This window comes from Salmo salar, chromosome ssa16 (genome assembly GCF_905237065.1).
Source record: "Salmo salar chromosome ssa16, Ssal_v3.1, whole genome shotgun sequence".
Taxonomy (NCBI): domain Eukaryota; kingdom Metazoa; phylum Chordata; class Actinopteri; order Salmoniformes; family Salmonidae; genus Salmo; species Salmo salar.
The window spans coordinates 15,349,248-15,376,162 of NC_059457.1; the positions used below are offsets into that span (position 1 = coordinate 15,349,248).

At 44.7% G+C, this 26,915-nt stretch overlaps 1 protein-coding gene across 11 annotated transcripts in view; it reads right to left on the reverse strand.

Moving 5' to 3' along the window:
- Positions 1–26,915, reverse strand: part of mical3a (microtubule associated monooxygenase, calponin and LIM domain containing 3a) — a 139,892-nt gene that overhangs the window by 26,614 nt on the left and 86,363 nt on the right. For 9 of the 11 annotated variants that reach the window (XM_045697004.1, XM_045697005.1, XM_045697006.1 and 6 more), the window contains 9 exons: positions 25,112–25,259; positions 21,347–21,549; positions 18,908–19,026; positions 18,618–18,689; positions 18,307–18,489; positions 16,726–16,836; positions 9,175–9,361; positions 7,814–7,908; positions 2,555–2,648 (listed from right to left, as the gene is read on the reverse strand). In XM_045697004.1, coding sequence (XP_045552960.1) covers positions 2,555–2,648; positions 7,814–7,908; positions 9,175–9,361; positions 16,726–16,836; positions 18,307–18,489; positions 18,618–18,689; positions 18,908–19,026; positions 21,347–21,549; positions 25,112–25,259 — 1,212 coding nt within the window. Of the gene's footprint in view, positions 1–2,554; positions 2,649–7,813; positions 7,909–9,174; positions 9,362–10,340; positions 12,259–12,792; positions 12,901–13,102; positions 13,214–13,656; positions 13,723–14,229; positions 14,326–16,145; positions 16,230–16,725; positions 16,837–18,306; positions 18,490–18,617; positions 18,690–18,907; positions 19,027–21,346; positions 21,550–25,111; positions 25,260–26,915 lie in introns of those variants that run through there. The other 2 variants (XM_045697012.1, XM_014147917.2) reach the window with 2 other exon arrangements.

Sequence of the window (26,915 nt, forward strand, 5' to 3'; positions counted from 1 at the left end):
TTATTCCTTATCTCCACGTTGTCTCCCCTTTTTGTTTCGAACTTTGAGCTGGTTCGTGACAAGAATGGTCCACCACCCAAAGGACATCCAGCCAACTTGACACAACTGTAGGAATCATTGGAGTCAACATGGGCCAGCATCCCTGTGGAACGCTTTTGACACCAGAGTCCATGCCCCGACGAATTGAGGCTCTTCTGAGTGCAAAAGGGGAGGGTGCAACTCAATATTAGGAAGGTGTCCTTAATGTTTTGTACACTCAGTGTATATTGTAAAAGGCCCACAATGTGGTTACTAAAGTCAGATTTTGATATATTTGGCTATTTTCACTGCATAACATTTAGAAGTGACCGCTAAATGCTAACTCCCGTTCGTATGAGCTAGTAGCATAGCTAGCATACATAAATTGGTCGCGGTAGTCAAAGTAGTTTAACTGCAATGCAGTTGATAAGTGATGATGACATGAACATATATTGACATCCATACAAGCATTAAACTCAGATTTTTACCTCAAATATTGTGAAATACACATACAGTATAAACAACAGCCTAAATGACGGCTAATTCTGCTGGTGAGCAATGAGGGGATTCGGGATCTCATGCCCACGCATTTGGGAAAATGGTTTGGGTCGTGTTCCATTTACCTTTTTACCGCATCTACATGGCACATAGTTCTTTAAAATTGTAAATGTGGCTTATAAGTTAAGGGAGAGAGAAACTTACCAACAGACAATGTGTTGTAAGCAATGACCTTACGCAACACTCACCAAAGCATGGTGTGGTAAGGTAGTGAGTGTGATATTTGATTTGTTTTTATGAGCTGGTGATAGTGGTGACAGTTCATGTCAGATGAGTGAAACTGAAGAATGCAGAACTCTAGTATCACAGGGGAGCATTTAGAGGGCAATTACACTGTCTGCATCATGAGACAATAGATTCTTGAGCCAATTCATTTTATTCCACTAAACTCTAAAGACTATAATACAAATGATAGGGATTCCCAAAGGTCAGCATGTGTTACGAGATGATCAAGGTCATTGCCATTATCAGGAAATATATGTAATGTCTGCGGCCTGCCTATATCTTATAATATATATTAATATATATATATATATATATATTAGTTCCAAGTATAAATGTGCTAGTAGTTGGGAGACGAAAGCGTTATATTTACCTTAATTATAATACTGGCCTAGTAGGCCTACAGATGACCTATTAAAGTAATCTTAGATACAAACGTCCCACTTTAGATCATTCGCCTGACATTAGATATACCAAGCTACACGGTTCAGCTATTACATCTATGACCCCACAGTATATGCAAGAGAATTGTAGCATTCATGAAAAGCAGCGGAGGTGTCCGTATGCAAAGAGAGAAGGTGGGAATGCAGGAGGACAGACAGGACAGCCACTGATGGTACGGTCAGAGAGGAGAGGGAGGGTGGATCTCACAAGGGGCCAATCACAAGCACTGTTTCAAGCACTAGCTTTTGGCTTCGGGCTGCTCTGATAGGAGGGTGAAAAGGTAAAGCTTACAGAGAACCAATCACAAGCACTAATACAGGCACGCTCTAGTCAGCAGGTCAAAAAGGAGAAGGTAAAGCTAAGAAAGTCACAGGCCACTACAGGTTACAATCACAAGTTTGGCCATCGATTAAAGCACAGGCAGGCAAAAGAGCACACTCAACTTATTTCTTGAGTAATATAACATGTTTAATATCATAAATGTATATAAATACGACATGTAATGTACATAACTGCAGGTTACAATTCAACAGGTTACTGTTAAATTACTAATAACCAGTTAAATTACTAATAACCTGTTAAATTACTAATAACCAGTTAAATTACTAATAACCTGTTAAATTACTAATAACCTGTTAAATTACTATAAGTCACTGAGAAAAGGTAACTTGAGTATAATGGTCTTAAAAACCATAGAAGCAAACAGTGAAGGCTCATCATTTTGCCTGACTGTTATTTTAATTTCCAGGCCGAGAAATGAAGAAGAAGATGCACCATTTGTTTCAAATCTAGCTGCCGGCCGGGCTACTTTACTAGCTAAAATCAATCCCAAATTGGATGCGAATGGGAGGGAATGCTGCATCTTCAAGAAATAAATAACACTACACACAAAGAATCACAAGATTTACATCAACAGGACAGCAAGTCAACAAGCTATACGAAAGACGGATAGAGGATGCTAGCTTAGATCTATACAGTTTCCCTCAGAGTCATTAGTTGGTGCAGTGAAGTCATAGAGGTCATAGGGAGACGGGATATGTTATACAAAGCATTGTGGGTACTGTAGTACATCATGCTACACGTCATGCTAGGAGATTGAGCAGGGCGTTGAGGGTGAAACAGCAGAGGAGGTAGATACAGTAGGTACAAAGGAATGGCGAGTCGAGGGGGTTTAGCGCCACCTGGTGGCAGGTCCAGGACAGGGTCCGGCGGAGGGTGCGCAGGGGCCCCTCCCCCCTCCCCCGGGCCAGCGGGGCCAAGCGGGGCAGTGGCACCACAGCTAGAGTTGAGGAAAGCGGGGTAGTGGGAGTACCTGAGGACCGGCGCTCGGTGGGGGAAGGGGATGCCATCGCCCCCCTCCCGGGGGAGTCCACGGTGACCGCCGCGGGCAAGGACGCCTGGTTGTCCTGGAGACGAGACAGAAGTGGAGGGGAGGAGGGAGTCAATACACATCCTACACTTCCTGATTATCCTACGAAACAGATCCAGTGTGTGTGTGAGTGAGAGAGATTGGGAAGTGCACTGCTCCTCCATCATTGAGAGGGATAAATTCACAGAGCTGGACAGAGACATGGTGGAGCTCAGAGAGCTAGTCCACACAATCCAGACAGAACAAACCCACAAAACAGACCAGCACAACAACACCCCCCCAACAAGACCCGGAGGGCAGAAGGTGGAGATGGACGGCCGTCTGAGAGAGCTGGCCGCCCTAAGGAAGGAGGTGAGAGAACTTAAAGAGTCACACATGGCACTGAAGGAGGAGGTGAGAAACCTGAGGTGTGACAGAGAGCATGACACTCCCCCGGAGAAGCCAGCAGAACAGCCCACCCCAGACCCGGACCCCAACACAACATTGGGACAGGACCCACCAACCCTCCTAACAGCCCCCACTGTCAACTCCCCTGATTGCTCTCAACAACCCCCACACATCCACTGAGGACAAACAAAAGCCAGAGATTGTGCTCCTCATTGACTTAAATGTCAAATATATTCAAGAGGAAAACTTTTTCCAAAACACAAAGTGGCTAAGCTCTGGTGCCCAAACACTAGGCATGCCCTGGAGCTGTTGTCAGAGAACAGACTAGGGGCCCCCAGCCACATCATAATTCACACGGGCACAAATGACCTGAGGGCCCAGCAGGAAAGGGTGGCCACAGCACTCAAGGGAGTGATTGAAAAAGCTTATTCCACTTCCCCCAGCGCACAAGTGGTTATATCAACCTGATACCACGAGAAGCGTTTACCCTGCCACCATACAGCTGGTGAATGCAAGAATTTCGCGAGACTGTGCCCCAAAACCTCATGTCTACCTGGCCCACCACTCCACCCTGGACTTGAACAGCCTTTATGACCAGGTCCACCTCTACAAGGCAGCCATCCCAACTTTTTCCAGGACCCTGAAGGATGTCACCCTCAACCGTAGCCCCAGCACTTCACACAGGAGCAACAGAGCAACGGACACCCCGCCGAGACCAGCGAGACCCTCTCCCAGACCTGCAAGACCCCCTCCTGAAGGACCTGCACTGAGAGAACCCACGCCAAGAGGACCTACACCCAGACCACACCATCACCAGCCACACCCCAACCAGCTAAGACCCCAAGCGAACCCTGGCCACAATCTATATAGGGCCCCCCATATCATACCTATGCCCCTTCTGCCCACCCCATGCCCCCCACCCCTGTGGCACGGACCTCAACATGATAGCAGGACATATGCCCAGGCCGTGAGTAGAGCAACAGTCCCAACCCCCACTATTACACCCCCCCAAACCCCATCCTCCGACCTAAGTGATATGTAGATGCTCAACATGCTCTGCTCACACCTACTGTAATGGTCCGGCCCTAAACCATACAAAAACAACACTAGACAATATGGAACACAAAGCTTTTACTATCTCATCCTGGAATATACAAGGTCTGAGGTCATCTGCCTTTGGCCGAAAGAGCAGGAACCTGGACTTCATAAAAGAAATTGGAAATACAGACATTGTCATCCTACAAGAAACATGGGGTAAAGGAGACGGGCCCACAGGTTGCCATCTAGGCTACAGAGAGCTGGTAGTCCCATCCACCAAACTACCAGGTGTGAAACAGGGAAGAGACTCAGGGGGTAGGCTAATTTGGTATAGAGCAGACCTAACCCACTCTATTCAATTAGTCAAAACAGGAACATTTTACACCTGCCTATAAATTAATAAGGAAATTATCTCAACAGAGAAAAATGTCCTCATGTGTGCTACCTATATCCCCCAATAGAATCCCCATACTTTAATGATGACAGCTTCTCCATCTTAGAGGGGGAGATCAACAATTTCCAGGCCCAGGGTCATGTACTAGTTTGTGGCGACCTAAATGCCAGAACTGGACAAGAACCTGACACCCTCAGCACATAGGGGGACAAACACCTGCCTGGAGGGGACAGCATTCTCTCCCCCATAAAAACGGGTCACAACTCCTGCAGCTCTGTCACACTCCACTTGAACAGAGCTATGCTCAATCATGAGGCATCAATGCCAAAGGAGCTGAATAATATTTTTTTAATATACTATAGATGAAGGAGAGTAGTGTGGAAATCTACCAAAAAAACAATTGGGCAACAACAAATTCAATCCCTTCTAGACAATTTCCTGGACAAAATGTTTCACTGTAATAGTGAAGGTGTAAAGCTGGCAGTAGAAAACCTAAACAGTATATTTGACCTCTCAGCTTCCCTATCAAATCTAAAAATTATAAACAGAAACCGAAGAAAATGAACAACAATGACAAATGGTTTGATGAAGAATGCAAAAACCTAAGAAAGAAATTGAGAAACCTGTCCAAGCAAAAACAGAGACCCAGAACACCGGAGTCTATGTCTTCACTATGGTGAATCACTAAAACAATACAGAAATACACTACGGAAAAAGAAGGAACAGCACCTCAGAAATCAGCTCAATGTAATTGAAGAATCCATAGACTAACCACTTCTGGGAAAATTGGAAAACACTAAACAAAGAACAACAGGAAGAATGGAGATGTATGGGTAAACCACTTCTCCAATCTTTTTGGCTCTATAACAAAGAACAAACAGCAAAAACATGACCAAATACAAAATCTTATAAACAACTATTAAAGACTACCAGAACCCACTGGATTCTCCAATTACCTTGAATGAACTACAGGACAAAATAAAAACCCTCTAACCCAAAAAGGCCTGTAGTGTTGATGGTGTACTCAATGAAATGATCAAATATACAGACAACAAATTCCAATTGGCTATAATAAAACTCTTTAACATCATCCTTAGCTCTGGCATCTTCCCCAATATTTGGAACCAAGGACTGATCACCCCAATCCACAAAAGTGGAGACAAATTTGACCCCAATAACTACCGTGGGATATGCGTCAACAGCAACCTTGGGAAAATCCTCTGCATTATCATTAACAGCAGACTCGTACATTTCCTCAGTGAAAACAATGTACTGAGCAAATGTCAAATTGGCTTCTTACCAAATTGTCGTACGACAGACCACGTATTCACCCTGCACACACTAATTGACAAACAAACAAACAAACCAAAACAAAGGCAAAGTCTTCTCATGCTTTGTTGATTTCAAAAAAGCCTTGGACTCAATTTGGCATGAGGGTCTGCTATACAAATTGATGGAAAGTGGTGTTGGGGGAAAAACATACGACATTATAAAATCAATGTACACAAACAACAAGTGTGTGGTTAAAATAGGCAAAAAACACATTTCTTCCCACAGGGTAGTGGGGTGAGACAGGGACGCAGCTTAAGCCCCACCCTCTTCAACATATATATCAACGAATTGGCGAGGGCACTAGAACACTCTGTAGTACCCGGCCTCACTACTAGAATCTGAAGTCCAACGTCTACTGTTTGCTGATGATCTGGTGCTTCTGTCCCCAACCAAGGAGGGCTACAGCAGCACATTGATCTTCTGCATAGATTCTGCCAGACCTGGGCCCTGACAGTAAATCTCAGTAAGACCAAAATAATGGTGTTCCAAAAAAGGTTTAGTCACCAGGACCACAAATACAAATTCCCTCTAGACTCCGTTGCCCTAGAACACACAAACAAATATACATACCTTGGCCTAAACATCAGCGCCACAGATAACTTCCACAAAGCTGTGAACGATCTGAGAGACAAGGCAAGAAGGGCATTCTATGCCATCCAAAGGAACATAAAATTCGACATACCAATTAGGATCTGGCTAAAAATACTTGAATCAGTTATAGAACCCATTTCCCTTCATGGTCGTGAGGTCTGGGGTCCGCTCACCAACCAAGAACTCACAAAATGGGACAAACACCAAATTGAGACACTGCATGCAGAATTCTGCAAAAATATCCGTAAAACACCAAATAATGCATGCTGAGCAGAATTAGGCCGATACCCACTAATTATCAAAATCCAGAAAAGAGCCGTAAAATTGAACAACCACCTAAAAGAAAGGGATTCCCAAACCTTCCATAACAAAGCCATCACCTACAGAAATAGAGAAGAGTCCGCTAAGCAAGCTGGTCCTGGAGCTCTGTTCACAAACACAAACAGACCCCACAGAGCCCCAGGACAGCAACACAATTAGACCCAACCAAATCATGAGAAAACAAAAAGATAATTACTTGACACATTGGAAAGAATTAAGAAAAAAGAGAGCAAACTAGAATGCTATTTGGCCCTAAACAGAGAGTACATAGTGGCAGAATACCTGACCACTGTGACTGACCCAAACTTAAGGAAAGCTTTGACTATGTACAGACTCAGTGAGCATAGCCTTGCTATTGAGAAAGGCTGCCGTAGGCAGACCTGGCTCTCAAGAGAAGACAGGCTATGTGCACACTGTGCACACTGCCCACAAAATTAGGTGGAAACTGAACTGCACTTCCTAACCTCCTGCCAAATGTATATTTTAGAGACATATATTTCCCTCACATTACACAGATCCACAAAGAACTTGAGAAATACCCAATTTTGATAAACTCCCTTATCTACTGGGTGAAATAACAGTGTGCCACCACAACAGCAAGATTTGTGACCTGTTGCCACAAGAAAAGGGCAACCAGTGAAGAACAAACACCATTGTAAATACAACCCATATTTATGTTTATTTATTTTCCCTTTTGTACTTTAACCATTTGCACATCGTTACAACACTAAATTTACAAAATATGACATTTGTAATGTCTTTATTATTTTGGAACTTCTATGAGTGTAATGTTTACTGTTCATTTTTATTGTTTATTTCACTTTTGTATATTATCTATTTCACTTGCTTTGGCAATGTTAACAAATGTTTCCCGTGTCAATAAAGCCCCTTGAATTGAATTGAGAGAGAGTGACAGAGAGAGAGGGTGACAGAGAGAGAGGGTGACAGAGAGAGAGGGTGACAGAGAGAGAGGGTGACAGAGAGAGAGGGTGACAGAGAGAGGGTGACAGAGAGAGGAGAGGGTGACAGAGAGAGGGTGACAGAGAGGGAGAAAGAGTGTGTGTGTTTGTGTATGTGTGTGTGTGTGTGCGTGTGTGTGTGGGGTGGTGGAGGGTGGAGAGATGATGGGTCAGTAGTACCTTAGCATTGAGCAGAGCAGGAGTCGGTGCCGGCCTCTTCCTCTGAGCCTGACCAGACGAGCGGTAGCAGTAGTGGGGCTTGCAGTAAAACTTCCCTGTAGGAGAGGAGACAGAAACAGAGAAGTACTAAACCAGTGCAAAACAAACATCTTTTGCAGATTAGAGTGCATGAACCTCATCTGACTGTTGCATACTCTTCAGTACGGTGAAAGCCTGTGTGAGAGAATGCTGTACATAGAAAGACAACATTTTGTCCCTCATTTCCTACTGGGCATTCTGGAGTCTGCTCTGCCAGTAGGATGACTGGGATCACAAACTAAAACTGGGAGAAACAGCCTCTCTTGTCATTGCAAACAATTTGCTACTTGTTCCATGAGCACAAGAGAGGCCTTGTGACACTCAGTGAGAGAAAATGAATAAATCCTGCAGCAGACACTGAGGACAATATGATGACTCCTACTGTAACCACAAGGACAACCACAAGGACAAAGCTTGGCATAGTATGTGTGTGTGTGTGTGTGTGTGTATGAGTCAACACTTTTTACAGTGTCTTCATCATGTAACAGGTTCCTTCGAGTCTAAATTGATCGTATTGTGTGTCAGAAATGTCTATGCCCTGTTTGAATTTAGTCAAAACAAAGTGATTGTGTCATTCAGTGGGATGTTTGTGAACATATCAACAGTGTATGCAGGCTGTATCTATTCACATGTACACTCAGTGTACAAAACATTAGCAACACCTTCCCTCAGAACAGCCTCAATTCATCGGGTCATAGAATCTACAAGGTGACGAAATGTTCACTCGAAATGCTTCCCACAGTTGTGTCAAGTTGGCTGGATGTCCTTTGGGTGGTGGACCATTCTTGATACACACAGGAGACTGTTGAGCGTGAACAACCCAGCAGTGTTGCAGTTCTTGACACACTCAAACCGGTGCACCTGGCACCTACTAAAATAACCCGTTCAAAGGCAGTTATATCTTTTGTCTTGCCCATTCACCCTCTGAATGGCACACATATACAATCCATGTCTTAAATTGTCTCGAGGCTTAAAAATCCTTCTTTAACTTGTCTCCTCCCCTTCATCTACACTGATTCGAAGTGGATTTAACAAGTGGCATCAAGGATCATAGCTTTCACCTGGATTTACCTGGTCTGTCATGGAAAGAGCATGTTTCCTTCATGTTTTGTACACTCAGTGTACATTTGTATTAGTCTGATCCCAGAACTGTTTGTATGATGTTACCAACTCCTACAGTCATTCAATGGGAAGACGGCACAAACATATCTGTACTGAACGAAAAGCACACTACACATAGTGACCACAACAGGTGGCTTAAAGTAGGGTCTTCCTCCACGCACCGTCCTCCACGTCGAAGGCGTAGGATGAAAGTCGTAGTGTGGTGCCGCAGTAGTCACACTTGAAGCAGCTCCGGTGGAAGAATTTGCCCTCGGCACTCAGCCTCTCCATCACGTACACACGCTTCTGGCAGAAGAAGCACACGTCACTGCCCCCGATGTTCTGGGGGAACTCCTTCCTCAGGGAACCCTGTAAGGGTGAGAGGACGAGAGGAGACAGTATTAGGAGCTGGGGAGAGGTAAAGAGAGATGAGGAGAGTGGGAAGCCATTTTCCTGAAGCCCCCGGCTTCACAACTAAGTGGGAAAAATCGAACTGATCGAGAGTTCGGGGATATGGGATCAAATGTCCCATTGATATCAAACCATTCACAACCTAGTAGATTACGGCTGTGAATTAACCGCTGAAATTTTTTAATTTCTTTTTTTTAAACACCAGGCAAAACATTTTCAGAAACACCTGAGATTATAGCACATTGGATACCACCACAAAAGGACAATGCTTAAGTGGGGTCAAATGTTCCACACACACAGAACACTGGTCACAGAGTTCCTAAGACACACACGCAATTACAATCCGTCTCTAGAACTAGAAGGAAGTCCTAGTTACACTCATCGTCACCAAACACCACATTTACGTTCCCTAGCTGGAGTCACTTCACTCTTGGGTCTACAACATGCCTAGTCTCCTACGATGCCATTGGCTCTTACCAATTCCCACTTGTCAAGTAAGGGCTTAGGTTCCTCCTGAGGTTGAAGCTGATTGGCTATCTGCTCAGCCAATAAGCTCACTTCCCCTGTGTACATCTTTAAATATCTCTATCGAAGGCAGAGAGACAAAGAAAGGACAGTAGGATGAGAAAGACAAAGAGAGAGGAAAAAGAAAGACATGCCAAGACAAATGGATACTTGGGACGTTCGCAATGGAGGTCCTTTATCTTCTTCCCCAGAGTCAGAAGAACATGTGGATACCATTTTTTTAATCATCTGTGTCAAGTATGAAGGAAGTTAAGAGGTAGGTTTGCGTGCCAATGCTAACTAGAGTTAGTGCAATGACTGGAAGTCTATGGTATCTCCTAGCATGCTAGACGATACCATAGACTTCCAGTCATTATGCTAAGGCTGGTTAGCAACTTCCTTCAAACTGCATGCCAAGACATACAAATGGTATCCACGAGTTCATTGATCTCTGGGGAAGTAGATAAAGGGCCTCATTGCGAACATACCGAAGTATCCCTTTAAGGATGAGAGAAAAGACATGCAAAGGAATGTGAGCAAAACTAAAATGGCAGAGTTGGAGTTGTATGAGGAAGAGGGGTAAACTATGATGGGAGGTGAGGTAGTACACTATGTAAGGCACTAAAGGGCACTGGGAAAAAATATTCAACTGATCATGAGACGGAAACTAAGCCATGTTTGGTTGATCGGCCCACCAGCCCCACCCAATGAACTGCTTTGAATGAGTGTTTCTCTTCAACAGAAGAGAAATACGTGCAAACCAACTGCATACAACTCTTGAACCCTCACTGGCACAAATAAAGGCATTACCCACACCGCACCACATGCAGTGTCCGACAGAAAGCCTATTTGAGTTGAGCCAATAAAACACGTGATGTATACACACCATTACTTTAATGAGGAGTGAAAGCTGTTGACTGAGTATTATCCTGGACTTTGACTGTGGCTATATGCGCTTACACCCATATACACATGCACACAGGCACGCACACACACAGTCAGATTTATGGTGTTAATGTTTCCTGCGTTACACTTCGGCTAATAAAATAAGAAAGATAATTGGTCACCGTGGACACAGGAAGTTAGGATCAACTGTGTACATTCAAAAGATCAGAGATTCACTGTAATATGTCAAACGAGCTTCAGCTGAAACCCTAAAATGGCCGGGATTACATCAACAAAGATCCCAAAATAACATTTATCCTGCAGAGAGACAGAATTGAGGTCAGTTAGCACAGTGTAAGCCATACAAAAGAGATTGAAATATTTGAAAGTATGGCTGATTTACTGTAAATATACCATGCTGTATTTATTAGCACATCTCTGAGCCATGATTACACCAGCCCAGTTGGAACAGAACAGGGCTTATCAACATGAGGATCATATTAAACTGTATTGATGCCAAAACATCAGGCAAGGACTCCCCTAAGCACAAAGACCACAAAACTGAAATGCAATGCAGGCCACACCTAAGGGACTACTTACAGCAATCTATTGGAACATAAATCAATCATATGGCTATGACTACAGTACATTCTCTTCCACATTTCAGCGTCATCCCACTTTTCACCACAGTAATCTGAGTAGTATCTTTGACTAAAACGGCACATGCGTTTTTACAATTATACATAATATGAACCATTCCTGTATGCAGTGTGAGCTTGCTTGTTAGGACACACATTGGATATCAGTTCAATTACATATCACAGGCCAGGCAGTGAGTTATTTGGCCCATCTCCAAGAGCCAGTGAGTGTTAGGGTGATCTGAACTGTCAATCTTCCCAGAAGGGAGGGGCTACCGGTCTCAGAGTTTCAGGGGAGGAGAGGGGGCTCTCTGGCTTCTGGCTGTGGGACAGGTGCCTCTTTTGTACACAGAAATGCAAGGCTTTTTTCATGGACTCCAGGGGGAAAAAAGAGGGAAGAGAAAGGACAGTTATGGCAGGATGACTTGGTTAGAGAAAAGAGAAATTAGGAAAGATGTAAAAAAAAAAGCTGATATGAAAATCCCTTGACTGGGTCATATTCCAATTCTACAGAACAGTAATGACTGATACTGAGTAAACAGTAAGACTAATCGAAACCTAAGTGGTTTTTATTGATCAGTTTATCACTCCGTCTGACAGTCATGATATACTGTAAAGTAACTAGAGATCAGAGACCAGTTCTTTGGTAGTCGTAAAGTCCTTGACTTGGAACTTGGACCCGGGGCTATCGGGCGCTGTTGGCGTACTGTGTATCACCTGTGAATTTGCCAGCTTGCCTTGAAACTGCGAGGCTAGCTGCTCAGCCCTCTCCTGTACACTAAGGACATGTAGCGGCATTTGGTCATCAGAGCGCAGCGGTTCTATCTCCTGCAGAATAAGGAATTATTAGATTACAAAAGAATAGAATAGGAATGGAAAGGCAGAGTTTAGCCATGCACTGGTATTTTTACTGCTGTTCCACAAAACATCCCGTACTCCACACAAGACCCTGACTTTATTTCACCTTTATTTAACCAGGAAAGACCGTTGAGGTTTGCGTTAGTGGTTGAAGTGATTTTTACGTGACAGGTTTGCCTGACCTATGCATACTAACAAGGGTGGCGCGACTGCTGCACCTTCACATCACTAATCAACTATTTTTTATTGATCTCCATTTGCCATGCAGTAGAAACACAGGGGCAAACTCAGTCTAGGTCAACTTGTGAGGTTAGCAGTCAGAGAAATGTTACAACGCAGCAGTCCTTAATGGCAGTAGATCTATCTCAGAGATGAGTGCTGTATAATTCTAATCAAGCCAATCTATGGAAATCACTCTAAAGGTGGTGGTGTTCCCAGGAAGCAGAGATGTGTTAGTGCCAGCTCCACACTGCAGGTCTTCAGTCCCCAGGCAGGAGAGGATACCTGTCCAAGAGCTTCAGGGGAGGAGAGGAGGTTTTGTGTGTTCTGGCTGAGGGTTCTGGCTGACAGGTGCCACTGTTCTATAAAGAAACGCGAGGGCTTTTTCTTAAGCTCCAGGGGGGAAAGGGAGAGGACAGAGAAATGGGACCGTTTAGAGAAGGCAACAGGAATGAGAATGATCAGAATGATGATGTGTACTGGAGTAAAACAACACTAAAAGACACAAACTATTCAAAAATGCAACATATCTAGTAGGCCTATCACTTCCAGATAACAGATTCACTGATTCTAGACAGCACGGTTTGGTATTCACCTTTGGTTTCTCGGGTTTACCCTTAAACTTAGCGATTAGCCAGGCAGACCTCTCCTGAATGCTAGGGATGTGAATAGGCTCTGGCTCCTCAAGCTGCATTGGTTCCCATTTCTGCAGAGCAAACCAAGGTAAGCCTTGTGTGTGTTTACAGTCTGTTTGTCCCAAAACTTGATGACACTGGTTTGATGCAGTTAGCTGGTAGGGTTGGCCTAAAACCCTATGAAAGGCTATGAAATATGAGACCACTAACGACAAAAAGGGCAGACATATCATGTATTCATACTGTATATGAGTTAGCATGGAAGCACTGCTTATGGTACAAGAGAACAAACAACAACCGTGGCCAAATGAAACTAGCCCTGAAATGGCAGAAGTCGTCACCTGCTTACCCTTTGATTGTTGTTCGTCCCAATCATTAGTCTGCCCACAACAATTCCTTCCGTTCTCCCCCACACAATCCGTAGAGACACCCAGTCACACACACTCTGTCTGGGTTGTTCGTTCCCCAGGGGTTAGTACGGATTACAGCAGGCCCATGCAACCATGGTTGTTACCCTGTGAGCCTGAGGTGTCTGGTTCTGTGTGGTCTCTTCCTCCTCCAAACCTTCTCTATCACAGTGCTTAAGAACACACACACACACACACACACACACACACACACACACACACACACACACACACACACACACACACACACACACACACACACACACACACACACACAGACACTTCAATACTGACCACTGAGAGCTAGGATCATGTTTCTCCGATCTAGGCCTTCATAAGCAAACCGCAGCATGCCATGTACAGTATCAGATCTTCCACTGCAGAAAGTATGGCAACAAGGCCCCAATCTACACACTGGTCAGCCACAACATAAGCAAAACCCTCTTAAAGTTAACAAAAAGCAACCCACTGACGAGAAGAATGTAAACTAAGACTAGATACAGTTTATTTTAGTTAGATTGGAAGTTCTCTAAGAGGAAGGGGAGGAAGAGTCGAGCTTTCTACTTTGACAGCACATTTGGAGAACTTATACAAAGGTAAGACCTGAGAGGAAAGGTATTGGATTGACAAGGAAGAGGACAGGGTAGTATGTCTGGCCTGGTAGGGCACAGACTGGTCACCTGTGAGTGAAGAGAGAGCGAGGAGGTGGAGGAAAGCAGAATGGTTTTCTTAGGGCAGCTCCGTGAGCCCGAGCACCACTCTGTACCGCTTCTTGGCTTGAGTGAGGAGAGGAGGACAGGCCGTCACTTGCTGGTGTCACCGACGTCCACCATTTAACACGCACATAAAATCGATACCATTCAGGTATCATATTACCTCATCCGAATTCACTTTTGAAGTCAACACACACATTTACATATTAATATCAATTTAACTCATGATTCACATCCACTAGGCTAAAACAACCATCTGCTACAGGGCTACCCTCACCCACACACTCATTCCCATTACTACCACGGGCATGCTACTACACTAAACACTCACGCCAACACTGTTGAACGACACACCAGGACACACACAGCGCACAAAGACCACCCACTGGATGCATGTGGAAAATGATGGCGAATAAACCACATTTCCCAACTCTAGTTATAATACAGTTAGCAAGCATGAGAGAAATCTGCAAGTTGAAGGGAGAAAAACACAGGCACAAAAACCTTGTGGATGAATGGGAAAAAGAGGATTGGGAAAATTAAATGAAATAATAATCGCGTGATGAGGAAAGCATGAAATACTGTGGAGAGCGAGAGTATACTTATGTGAGTCTAAAGAGCTACTAAAACAGGAGTACTAATCAGTGAAAATGAGTGTGTGAGATGGAAATGTGGTACTCAGTCTAGATGTTAAAGGTAAACTTAGCTAAATTACTTTGCCACGAGCAGCACCGGAGATATTGAGATGAACGAGATGCAAGACATCATACACGTATTCCTATGGAAAACTACCGACGGCGCATGAAGCCGGAAGTATTTGAATTTGAAGCGCCATATTGCTGAATGGGGCTGAACGGCACAACAACAAAAAATGAATCGCTAAGGATCATGGTGAAAGTGGCCCTAACAAGCAAAGGATCATGATCGATGTCCTTTACATCCTGCCTGAGAGACACGTGCAAAGAGTGTGAATGAACCTCCTCGTAGCCTGAACCTCCTCGTAGCCTGAACCTCCTCGTAGCCTGCCGGCCTGTGATTGGTCTGTCAGTATGTGGTCCTGTGTGACGGCAAATATAGTAGTCAGAATAGATCAGTATTTAATTAAATATCTCAATTTACAGCAAACTTTTAAATAATTCACTGTGGGGATCGAACTTGATCATAATAAACACATTTTAGAGCCCAAAACAGCAGTCTAAAAATTACTTGTTTGGCCGTTCTGCCGATCGCAATTTTCATAGGCTTTCTAGGGCAGACCAGGGCTTTTGGCACCGCTGGGTTTCTAAGCAGTAGCCGACCAGCAGGGCTTGTGACTTCACACTCCAGACCGGACACTGGGGGCCTGGTTCACAGTGTGGTAGGCAGGGCACCAAAACAGCAGAGAAGTTGAGCCTCGTGCTTCAACACTCTTAGTTGTTGTGGAAACTGATCCACTATGCTGTTGACTTTCTGCGTCGACATCATAATCGCTGAGTCTACCTTTAATGGCTTAATGGTGTGTTAAATAATATTTCCACAGAAAATCTAGATTTTTTAATTGCAGACTATATCCAGCAAATGAACTGAGGATTAGCTTTCAGGGGTCAATCAAGCACAGCTCTGAACTAGCCATGTGGCTCAAACTATTAGACTCCGCATCTATCGTTTAAAAAGAACTACACAGAAACGACAAAGAAGCTACAACGATTAGCTAACTAAGCTACATCTTTGATTATTAGCACAATTAAGCTAACTGAGCTCAGCTAAAGCATGTTTGTCTATGAAGGCATGAGATGCTAGGCTAGCTAGTGGCTAGCACTGATAGCATGGTTAGCTGGTAAGCTGGAGAGGGGAGATGGCCTACTAGGCAGGGACTACTACAGCGTCAGCCAGGCCAGCAGTACCTGCTCCCCTCTGATAGGTAGGGTCTGACACTTGACCTTCTCCTTATAGCGGAAGCTGAGCTGCTCCTGCTGCTGGGTGCGTTTCTGAGACAATACGGAGGGAGTCCGAGAGGGGATAGGGGAGAGGGATAATCCACACGAGACAAGAGAAAACAAGGGAGAGAGGGAGAGACATCGGGACAGGGAGATGGAGAAGAAGATGGAGAGGGATAATCCACACGGGACAAGAGAAAACATGACGTCACACACCGTCTGGGCTAAAAAGTCAACGGGCGGCACCCACACACAGCTGCTTATTCTGGCAACACACACAAAACGATCAGATCCAGAAGTTTAACAACTCGTACACTCTGACCTTTTCTGTTGTTGTTGTCATTAACTAAATCAAAACTACTGGTTTCATCACTCCAAAGTCTACAGAAAACAAGACGTGCTATGTCTATGATCAATAACAGTTAGTAAGCTACAATCTGGACACAAAGCTATACTACTGTCAAACACAGCAGAGAGAAGGTTGCTTAGGGACATCCAGGGGTTAGACTAGGGTCTAGGGGAGGGAGGTGAGGTGTCCACTCTTTACCTGTCTCCATGCAGGGACCGGAGCGAGGCGAACAGGCTCCCTGGGGGGGTCCAGGGAGGCAGGGGGAGGGGGCAGCGCCAGGACGAGACCCAAACTGGGCAGAGAATCCCCCTTTGACCAGTGGAAGATGAGTGGAAGATGAGAGACAGCCAAAGTGGTCAATAACAGACCAGGACACGGTGAGCAATAGCCCCATGAGTCACGGTCATGATCCACGGTGGGAGGAGAGGAGATGTTGGAAGAGAGGAAAAATAGAGAGGGAAGTGAATCATGAGGAGACAAGCCGGTTGGAAAAAATGTAATATGACTACAACATGACATGCATGATTATTGTACCAGCTGGACCTATCTTAGGCTTATAATTGACTACAGAATTAAGAACTGTAATATGGACACTGTGGCAAATACATTATCAGTATTTCATGCAAAGAGCAGAAGGGTGAAAGATGGGGTGAAAAAGTGAAGCCCACTGGCTGGAAACAGCCACACACAGGCTCATCTTTCAGTCATTCTAGTGCGACAGACACAATTCAATTCAACACAGCAGCAGCAGCAGAATACAATGTAATATTACCACCAGTGGGACTCATCGTAAGTAGGGCTTAGCTCCTATTAAACAACATGATCATCGTCTTTGATGAGCCATTTGTAGCTGGTTATTATACCATTAGGAAAGATGGCAACTAAAGACTGGTGAATCAATCATGTTTTACATTGTACAAATATGTGACCAAAAGAGAAATCTTTCAAACGTTGTGCACAAAGCTTGTTCACTCAGCACGCCACTTGACCCGGGCCATGCTATTCACTTCTAACGTTTCATCAATTCAATTTACATTAACCAAGTGGTCCTCAGTATCAACCATCTTAGCAGTTGTAGCGATTGCAAAACAAACAGCCCGAGCAGGAATTGTGGAATGGCAACACTCTGGAACGCTGCCTGTGAGTTGTCTTTCTATGTCAACAATAGTGGCTTGTGTTCCACTAACCCACATAGCCTTCCCACTGCTCCAGGCCAGCAGTACTGGCCTCTCAGGGTGACTGACCCAGGATCAGGTCTTGGACTGGCCCTGTAAACCCATTCACGACCTAGTCCTGGAGGAGCAAGCCAGTCAGCACTTCTGTACCACGGAACAATATCCGTTAATATTAGCATTCTGGGCCCCGTATTCACAAAGCGTCTCACAATAGGAGTGCTGATCCATCTTTATATCATAAATATTCATGACCTAAAAGGGAAAACTGATCCTAGATCAGCACTCCTACACTGAGAAGCTTTATTCATACAGGCCTTGGCGTTCAACACAATAATACAGTTGTACAGTGCTCCTACACACTCAGCATCACGAGACTATTAGTCATGTTAGACACCGTGAGATGAAATAGATCTGCATATTTACTATTTGACAAACACAACACTGTGTGCAAACAGATCTGCCATCATGTGATCTACCATCCAGGAAAGCTAAATCCCAAGCAACAGTTCTCATGTTTAAAACAGGTTTACCGTCGTCTCTTCCCACATCCAGGCAAGCAAGACTACTCCTTACACCCACCAGACACATAGGAGTCTCTCCATACCTGTCTTTTGAGGCCCTTGGATTCGGCGGGGGCGTTCTCCTCAAACTTGGCGAGGAGCTGGGTGGCCATGGACTTGACTTTGTTGTGGTTCCCTACAGCCGCTGACTCTTCCTTCATCTTCCTTTCTGTCAGAGCAGTACTGTTAGATGGCCTGTCGTCACGGTTACCCCTCAAAACCTCTTCCTGTTACAAACACATGGACAGGAAGAGACCAGTCGGAGAATAAAGTTTACGTGACAGTTTCTCTCAGTTTGCAAAGCCCCGAAGCGAAGTACAGCGTCTGAGTTTGAACCCTTGAAAGTGTTACCCACGTCTTCAGAGTTGTCAGCCTGGCTGGTCTTCCTCCTCTTCCCCAAACCATCCACCTCCTTCTCCTTTTTGTCCTGTTGATCACATGATGTCACTGGTTATTTCAGGCAGACACCTACTGATTCCTACATTAGCATTAAAACATGACAGAAACACAGTAATCCGTGTTAAAGGGAATGAGACCGCTGACAGTGATGTAATGGGCCATGAGTCCTGGCCACTGTGCTTTTCCTACTGCTGATGTAAAAAGGGCTTTATAAAACCCATTTGACTGATTGATTTCAGTCCTGACCTTGGGGTTACGCTTCCGTGAGATAGCGATGCTCTGGCCCAGCTTGCTGAGGAAGGAGATGGGGGACTTGGTACTGTTGATCAACGCAGCCTTCTCCTCAGGGCTCATGTTCTGGTCCCCTGAAAATGTAACAGATAGAGAATGTAAGGCCGTACACCAGGGTCGCATTCAATAGGGCACACTAATTTAAACAAGTATTTCTCATTGGACAAGTTCAGGTAGGACACTCTCCGGTTCAGTCTGTTTGGTGCCTAATGAAGATAGAATCAAAGCCTTCTTTTTTTTTGTCACATACTTCGTAGACAACGGGTGTAGATTAACAGTAAAATGCTTACTAATGTGCTCTTTTCCAACAATGCAGAGTTAAAGATAAAACATTTTAACAACATATCAAATAAAATAACATGGCTATATATAGGTAGCAGAAAATATGTATGCATGTTACGTTTACGTCATTTAGCAGACGCTCTTATCCAGAGCGACTTACAGTAGTGAGTGCATACATTTTTTCGAACTGGTCCCCCGTGAGAATGGAACCCACAACTCTGGCATGGCAAGCGCCATGCTCTACCAACTGAGCCACACGGGACCTGTGTGTGGGTGCATGAAGTATGTGTGTGTGTTGGGGTGTCAGTGTAAGTATGTGAGTGTGGGGGTAGAGTCCATTGTCGCTTGGGGTAGAAGCTGTTCAGGGTCCTGTTGGTTCCAGAGTTAGAGAATTTGTACCGCTTGCCGTGCGGTAGCAGAGAGAACAGTCTGTGGCTTGGGTGGCTGGAGTTGACCATTTTTTGGGCTTACCTCCTGACACCGCCTAGTTTAGAGGTCCTGGGTGACAGGGAACTTGGCACACTACCCTCTGTAGCGCCTTGAGGTCGGATAACAAGCAGTTGCCATACCAAGTGGTGATGCAGCCAGTCAAGATGCTCTCGATGGTGCCGCTGTAGAGCTTTTTGAGGATCTCAGTGCCGATGCCAAATCTATTTCACGACTGCGTTGGTGTGTTTGGACCATGGAGGATCCTTAGTGGTGTGGACACAGAGGAACTTGAAGCTCTTGACCTGCTCCACAACAGCCCTGTCGATGTGGATGGGGCTGTGCTTGGCCCTCCGTTTCCTGTACTTCACGATCAGCTCCTTTGTCTTACTGACGTTGAGGGAGAGGTTACTGTCCTGGCACCACACTGCCAGGTCTCTGACCTCCTCCCTTTAGGCTGTATCATTGTCGTTGGTGATCAGGCCTACCACTGTCGCGTCATCAGCAAACTTTAGGATGTTTAGGTGTTGGGGTTGTGCACGGCCACACAGTCGTGGGTGAACAGGGTGTACAGGAGGGGACTAAGCACGCACCCCTGAGGGGCACCCGTGTTGTGGGTCAGCATGGCGGATGTGTTGTTGCCTACCCTCACCACCTGGAAGTAGCCCGTCAGGAAGTCCAGGATCCAGTTGCAGAGCGAGTTGTTTAGTCCCAGGGTCCTTAGCTTAGTGATGAGCTTCAAGGACACTATGGTGTTGAACAGCATTCTCATGTAGGCGTTCCTTTTGTCTAAGTAGGAGAGGGCAGTGTGGAGTGCTATAGAGATTGCGTCATCTGTTGATCTGTTGGGGCGGTATGTGAATTGGAGTGGGTCCAGGGTGTCTGGGATGATGGTGTTGATGTGTGTCATGACCAGCCTTTCAAAGAATTTCATAATCGCAGTGGTAGCTGTGCCACTAGAGATTCTGGGTTCGAGTCCAGGCTCTGTCACAGCCGGCCGCGACCGGGAGACCCACGGGGCGGCGCACAATTGGCACAGCGTCGTCCGGGTTAGGGGAGGGTTTGGCCAGCAGGGATGTCCTTGTCCCATCACGCACTAGCGACTCCTGTGGTGGGCCGGGCTCAGTGCATGCTGACAAGGTCACCAGGTGCACAGTGTTTCCTCCAACACATTGGTGCGGCTGGCTTCCGGGTTAAGCGGGCATTGTGTCAAGAAGCAGTACGGCTTGGTTGGGATGTGTTTTGGAGGATGCGCAGCTCTCGACCTTTGCCTCTCCTGAGTCCGTAGGGGACAAGACTAACTATCAATTGGATACCACAAAATTGGGGAGAAAAAAAGGGGGGGAAAAGTTTTAAAAAATCATTAAAAAAAAGCATTTCATGGATACAGATGTGAGTGCTACGGGGCGATAGTCATTTAGGCAGGTTAACTCGGCATTCTTGGGCACAGGGACTATGGTGGTCTGCTTGAAATATGTAAGTATTACAGACTGGGTCAGGGAGAGGTTGAAAATGTCAGTGAAGACACTTGCCAGCTGGTCAGCGCATGCTCCAAGTATGCATCATGGAAATCCCGCCTTGTGAATGTTAAACTGTTTAAAGGTCTTACTCACTTCGGCTATAGCATTTCATTCAACCTACACCCCAAAAAACGAAGTTACAAAACCAGCCAAATACAGTACTCACCTCCGGCCCCAGGGGGCACTGTGTCCTTGAACATCTCGTAGAACTGGCTGAGGTACATGACCATGGAGAGCTTGTCAGGCTCCGACACCTGGGACATCTCCTTGCCCGTCATGCAAGGCGAGATGCCAAACTCCCTCTCGGCCACGTCAAAGCCCAGCTGATTGTTCTTCTGCTGGTCCCGCTCATCCAGGGAGTCAAAGTCACTGTGGGGCAGAGAGAGAGTCAGGAAAATACCTGGAGTCAACACAACCATCAGCACTGTGAATGTAAACATCACTTGACTTTCCCCAATAAACATGACAAACACACTAAGCAGTGGATGCTGTGGTTGTATAATCTTTATACACTGAGTGTACAAAACATTATGAACACCTGCTCTTTCCATGATATAGACTGACCAGGTGAATACAGTTGAACGCTATGATCCCTTATTGATGCCACTTCTTAAATTCACTTCATACCAGTGTAGATGAAGGGGAGGAGACAGGATAGAGAAGGATTTCAAATAAGCCTTGAGACAATTGAGACGTGCCATTCAGAGGGTGAATGGGCAAGACAAAAGTTTTAAGAGCCTTTGAACAGGGTATGGTAGTAGGTGCCAGGGGCGCACTGGTTTGTGTCAAGAACTGCAACACTGTTGGGTTTTTCACCTTCAACAGTTTCCCGTGTGTATCAAGAATGGTCCACCACCCAAAGGACATCCAGACAACTTGACACAACTGTGGGAAGAATTGGAGTCAACATGGGACAGCATCCCTGTGGAACGCTTTTGACACCTTGTAGTCCATGCACCGACAAATGAAGGCTGTTCTGAGGGCGGGGGGCGGGGGTATTAGGAATGTGTTCTTACTGTTTTGAACATCTTCACATCCACTAATGATGTGCATGTCAATTGTTGTGGGTGATAACATTGCATATGAAAAGAAAAAAAACATTTAGCATACTTGAAACATCTATATACAACCTCACCTTTATCTACATAACCAATTTAAAACCATTAGCATGTTACCCCCCTTCTTTGTATGTTTAGTGCTGCAGCATTAGCGATGGGAAGTGGGAACCAATCACAGCTGTCTGTGAGTGATTGTGAGTGCATATTTCCCCATCCATGCAGCCCCCTATCATCCTCCCACCATCATCTGGACTATGAAAGCCAGCAGAGGAGAACAGAGAACAACCGCTTGTTAAGGTCAGTCAGAAGACAAATGGGTTATAATGCTAATCGCTGTGTAGCCAGGAGAGGGTAACAACCCCATCTCACCCCTCGTTAGACAATGTGTCAGTCTCTGCTGTGTGTGTGTGTGTGTGTGTGTGTGTGTGTGTGTGTGTGCGCGCATGCATATACACCCTTTTCCCTGACTCAACAGGCAGTTTGACTGTGAGCAGTCACGTCATTTAGTATGATATACAGTCCTGAACCAAGGCCTGGACTGCCAATGCCAGGCGATAAATAACCAATGCTGCTAACAAACAACGTCGTAAACACAGCAGATAGGACATTCCAGTCCAAGGACTATGACAGTTTTAACCCTTTCCCGCCATCCCGTATATGTATTGAAATTGGCAGCTTTTGTCATTGGTAATCGCCTAAATTGGAACGCGGAGGCTGTACAATAAAATGCTATACATGACATCAGAGCTCAGGTTCTCCGTTTCACAGCGCTGTATGGGTTTTGACTGACAGCCATTATAAACTTGAGCACAGCGCCCGACAAGGAGATGCCTCCATCCCTCCCACTAATTGGGCTAGTTTTGCACATTTGTTGTCTGAGTGAGGGAAATGCTGTAAATCGAGAGGAGTCGATGTGCTCTGAAAGATGAGACATTGAGGATTATAATAAATACAGGCGAAATAGGTTCAGAAAAACAACATCCAGATTAGAGGTTGACCGATTCATCAGAATGGCCGATTAATTAGGGCCGATTTCAAGTTTGCATAACAATCGGTATTTTTGGACACCGATTTGCCGATTTTTTTTTTTTTATACACCTTTATTTAACTAGGCAAGTCAGATTAAGAACACATTCTTATTTTCAATGACGGCCTAGAAACGGGGGTTAACTGCCTTGTTCAGGGGCAGAACGACACATTTCTACCTTGTCAGCTCGGGGATTCGTTTTTGCAACCTTCCGGTTACTAGTCCAACGCTCTAACCACCTGCATTACAATGCACTCCACGAGGAGCCTGCATGGCAGGCTGACTACCTGTTATGCGAGGGCAGCAAGAAGCCAAGGTAAGTTGCTAGCTAGCATTAAACTTATCTTATAAAAAACAATCAATCTTAACATAATCACTAGTTAACTACACATGGTTGATGATATTACTAGTTTATCTAGCGTGTCCTGCGTTGCATATAATGGATGCGGTGCCTGTTAATTTCTCATTGAATCACAGCCTCCTTCGACAAACGGGTGATGATTTAACAAGCGCATTTGCGAAAAAAGCACTGTCGTTGCAACAATGTACATAACCATAAACATCAATGCCTTTCTTTAAACTCAATACACAAGTATATATTTTTAAACCTGCATATTTAGTTAATATTGCCTGCTAACATGAATTTCTTATAACTAGGGAAATTGTGTCACTTCTCTTGCGTTCCGTGCAAGCAGTCAGGGCCGCCTGGATCATTGCGAACTGTGTGAAGTCCATTTATTCCTAACAAAGGCCGTAATTAATTACAACATAACATTGAAGGTTGAACAATGTAACAACAATATTTAGACTTAGGGATGCCATCCGTTAGATAAAATACGGAACGGTTCCGTATTTCACTGAAACAAACGTTTTGTTTTCGAAATTATAGTTTCCAGATTCGACCATTTTAATGACCAAAGGCTCGTATTTCTGTGTGTTATTATGTTATAATTAAGTCTATGATTTGATAGAGCAGTCTGACTGAGCGATGGTAGGCACCAGCAGGCTCGTAAGCATTCATTGAAACAGCACTTTCGTGCGTTTTGCCAGCAGCTCTTCGCAATGCTTCAAGCATTGTGCTGTTTATGACTTCAAGCCTATCAACTCCCGAGATTAGGCTGGTGTAACCGATGTGAAATGGCTAGCTAGTTAGCGGGGTGCGCGCTAATAGCGTTTCAAACGTCACTCGCTCTGAGACTTGGAGTAGTTCTTCCCCTTGCTCTGCATGGGTAACGCTGCTTCGAGGGTGGCTGTTGTCGATGTGTTCCTGGTTCGAGCCCAGGTAGGAGCGAGGAGAGGGACGGAAGCTATACTGTTACACTGGCGATACTAAAGTGCCTATAAGAACATCCAATAGTCAAAGGTATATGAAATACAAATCGTATAGAGAGAAATAGTCCTATAATTCCTATAATAACTACAACCTAAAACTTCTTACCTGGGAATATTGAAGACTCATGTTAAAAGGAACCACCAGCTTTCATATGTTGTCATGTTCTGAGCAAGGAACTTAAATGTTAGCTTTTTTACATGGCACATATTGCACTTTTACTTTCTTCTCCAACACTGTTTTTGCATTATTTAAACCAAATTGAACATGTTTCATTATTTATTTGAGGATAAATTGATTTTATTTTTGTATTATATTAAGTTAAAATAAGTGTTTATTCAGTATTGTTGTAAGTGTCAATATTACAAATACTTTTGTAAAAAAGCAACACATTTTTGTTATATAAATCGGCCGATTAAATCGGCATCAACCTTTTTTGGTCCTCCAATAATCGGTATCGGCGTTGAAAAAGCATAATCGGTCGACCTCTAATCCAGATGTGTATATGTGACTCACATGAGGTCCGGTCTGTAGCGGTGGATGAGGGCACACAGGGCCATGCCACTCTTCCAGGACATGGTGAGATCGGTCACACTGACTTTTCTGTAGCCCTCCGTCTGCCTCTGACACCAGTTTAGCAGCTTGCTGGAGCGAGCTATGGATTCTGGGAGGGGAAGAGCACAGTCAGTGAACAGGAGATTTTTACACCACTTTTGGTTGTTGGAGATCATAGTCATACATGCAGTGCATTGGGAATGTTTTCAGGCCCCACAACTTTTCCCACATTTTGTTACATTACAGCCTTATTCTAAAATGGATACAATCAAATACATTCCTCGTCAATCTACACACAATACCGCATAATGACAAAGTGAAAACGGGTTTTTAGATATTTTTGAAAATATATTAAAAATTTAAAAACAAAAATACCTCATTTACACAAGTATTCAGACCCTTTGCTTTGTGACTCAAAATTGAGCTCAAATGCATCCTGTTTCCATTGATCATCCTTGAGATGTTCCTACAACTTGATTTGAGTCCACCTGTGTTAAATTCAATTGATTGGACATGATTTGAAAAGGCACAAACCTGCCTATATAAAGTCCCACAGTTGACAGTGCATGTCAGAGCAAAAACAAAGCCATGAGGTTGAAGGAATTGTCTGTAGAGCTCCGGGGCAGGATTGTGTCGATGCACAGATCTGGGGAAGGGTACCAAACAATGTCTGCAGCATTGAAGGTCCCCAAAAACACAGTGGCCTCCATTATAAAAGGAAGAAGTTTGGAACCACCAAGACTCTTCCTAGAGTTGGCCGCCCGGCCAAACTGAGCAATCGAGGGAGAAGGGCCTTGGTCAGGGAGGTGAGAAGAACCCGATGGTCACTCTGACAGATATCTAGAGTTCCTCTGTGGAGATGGGAGAATCTTCCAGAAGGACAACCATCTCTGCAGCACTCCACCAATCAGGCCTTTATGGTAGAGTGGCCAGACAGAAGCCTCTCCTCAGTAAAAGCCACATGACAGCCCGCTTGGAGTTTGTCAAAAGGCACCTAAAGACTCTTAGAGAAAACAAGAAACAAGAGAAACAAGAATCTTTGGTCAGATGAAACCAACATTGAACTCTTTGGCCTGAATGCCAAGCGTCATGTCTGGAGGAAACCTGGCACCATCCCTACGGTGAAGCATGGTGGTGGCAGCATCATGCTGTGGGGATGTTTTTCAGTGGCAGGAACTGGGAGACTGGTCAGGATCGGGGGAAAGATGAATGGAGCAAAGTACAGAGATCCTTGATGAAAACCTGCTCCAGAGCACTCAGGACCTCAGACTGGGGTTCACCTTCCAACAGGACAACGACCCTAAGCACACAGCCAAGACAACGCAGGAGTGGCTTTGGGGCAAGTCTCCGAATGTCCTTGAGTGGCCCAGCCAGAGCTGGACTTGAACCCGATCGAACATCTGTGGAGAGACCTGAAAATAGATCTGCAGCAACGCTCCCCATCGAACCTGCCAGAGCTTGAGAGGATCTGCAGAGAAGAATGAGAGAAACTCCCCAAATACAGGTGTGCAAAGCATGTAGCGTTATACCCAAGAAGACTCAAGGCTGTAATTGCTACCTAAAGCGCCTCAACAAAGTACTGAGTAAAAGGTCTGAATAATTAAGTAAATGTGATATTTCAGTTTTGTATTTTTTTATACATTTGCAAAAATTTCTAAAAACCGGTTTCTGCTTTGTCATTATGGGGTATTATGTGTAAATATATGGGAAAAAAACAATTAATTCAATTGTAGAATAAGGCTGTAAAGTAACAAAAAAAAGTCAA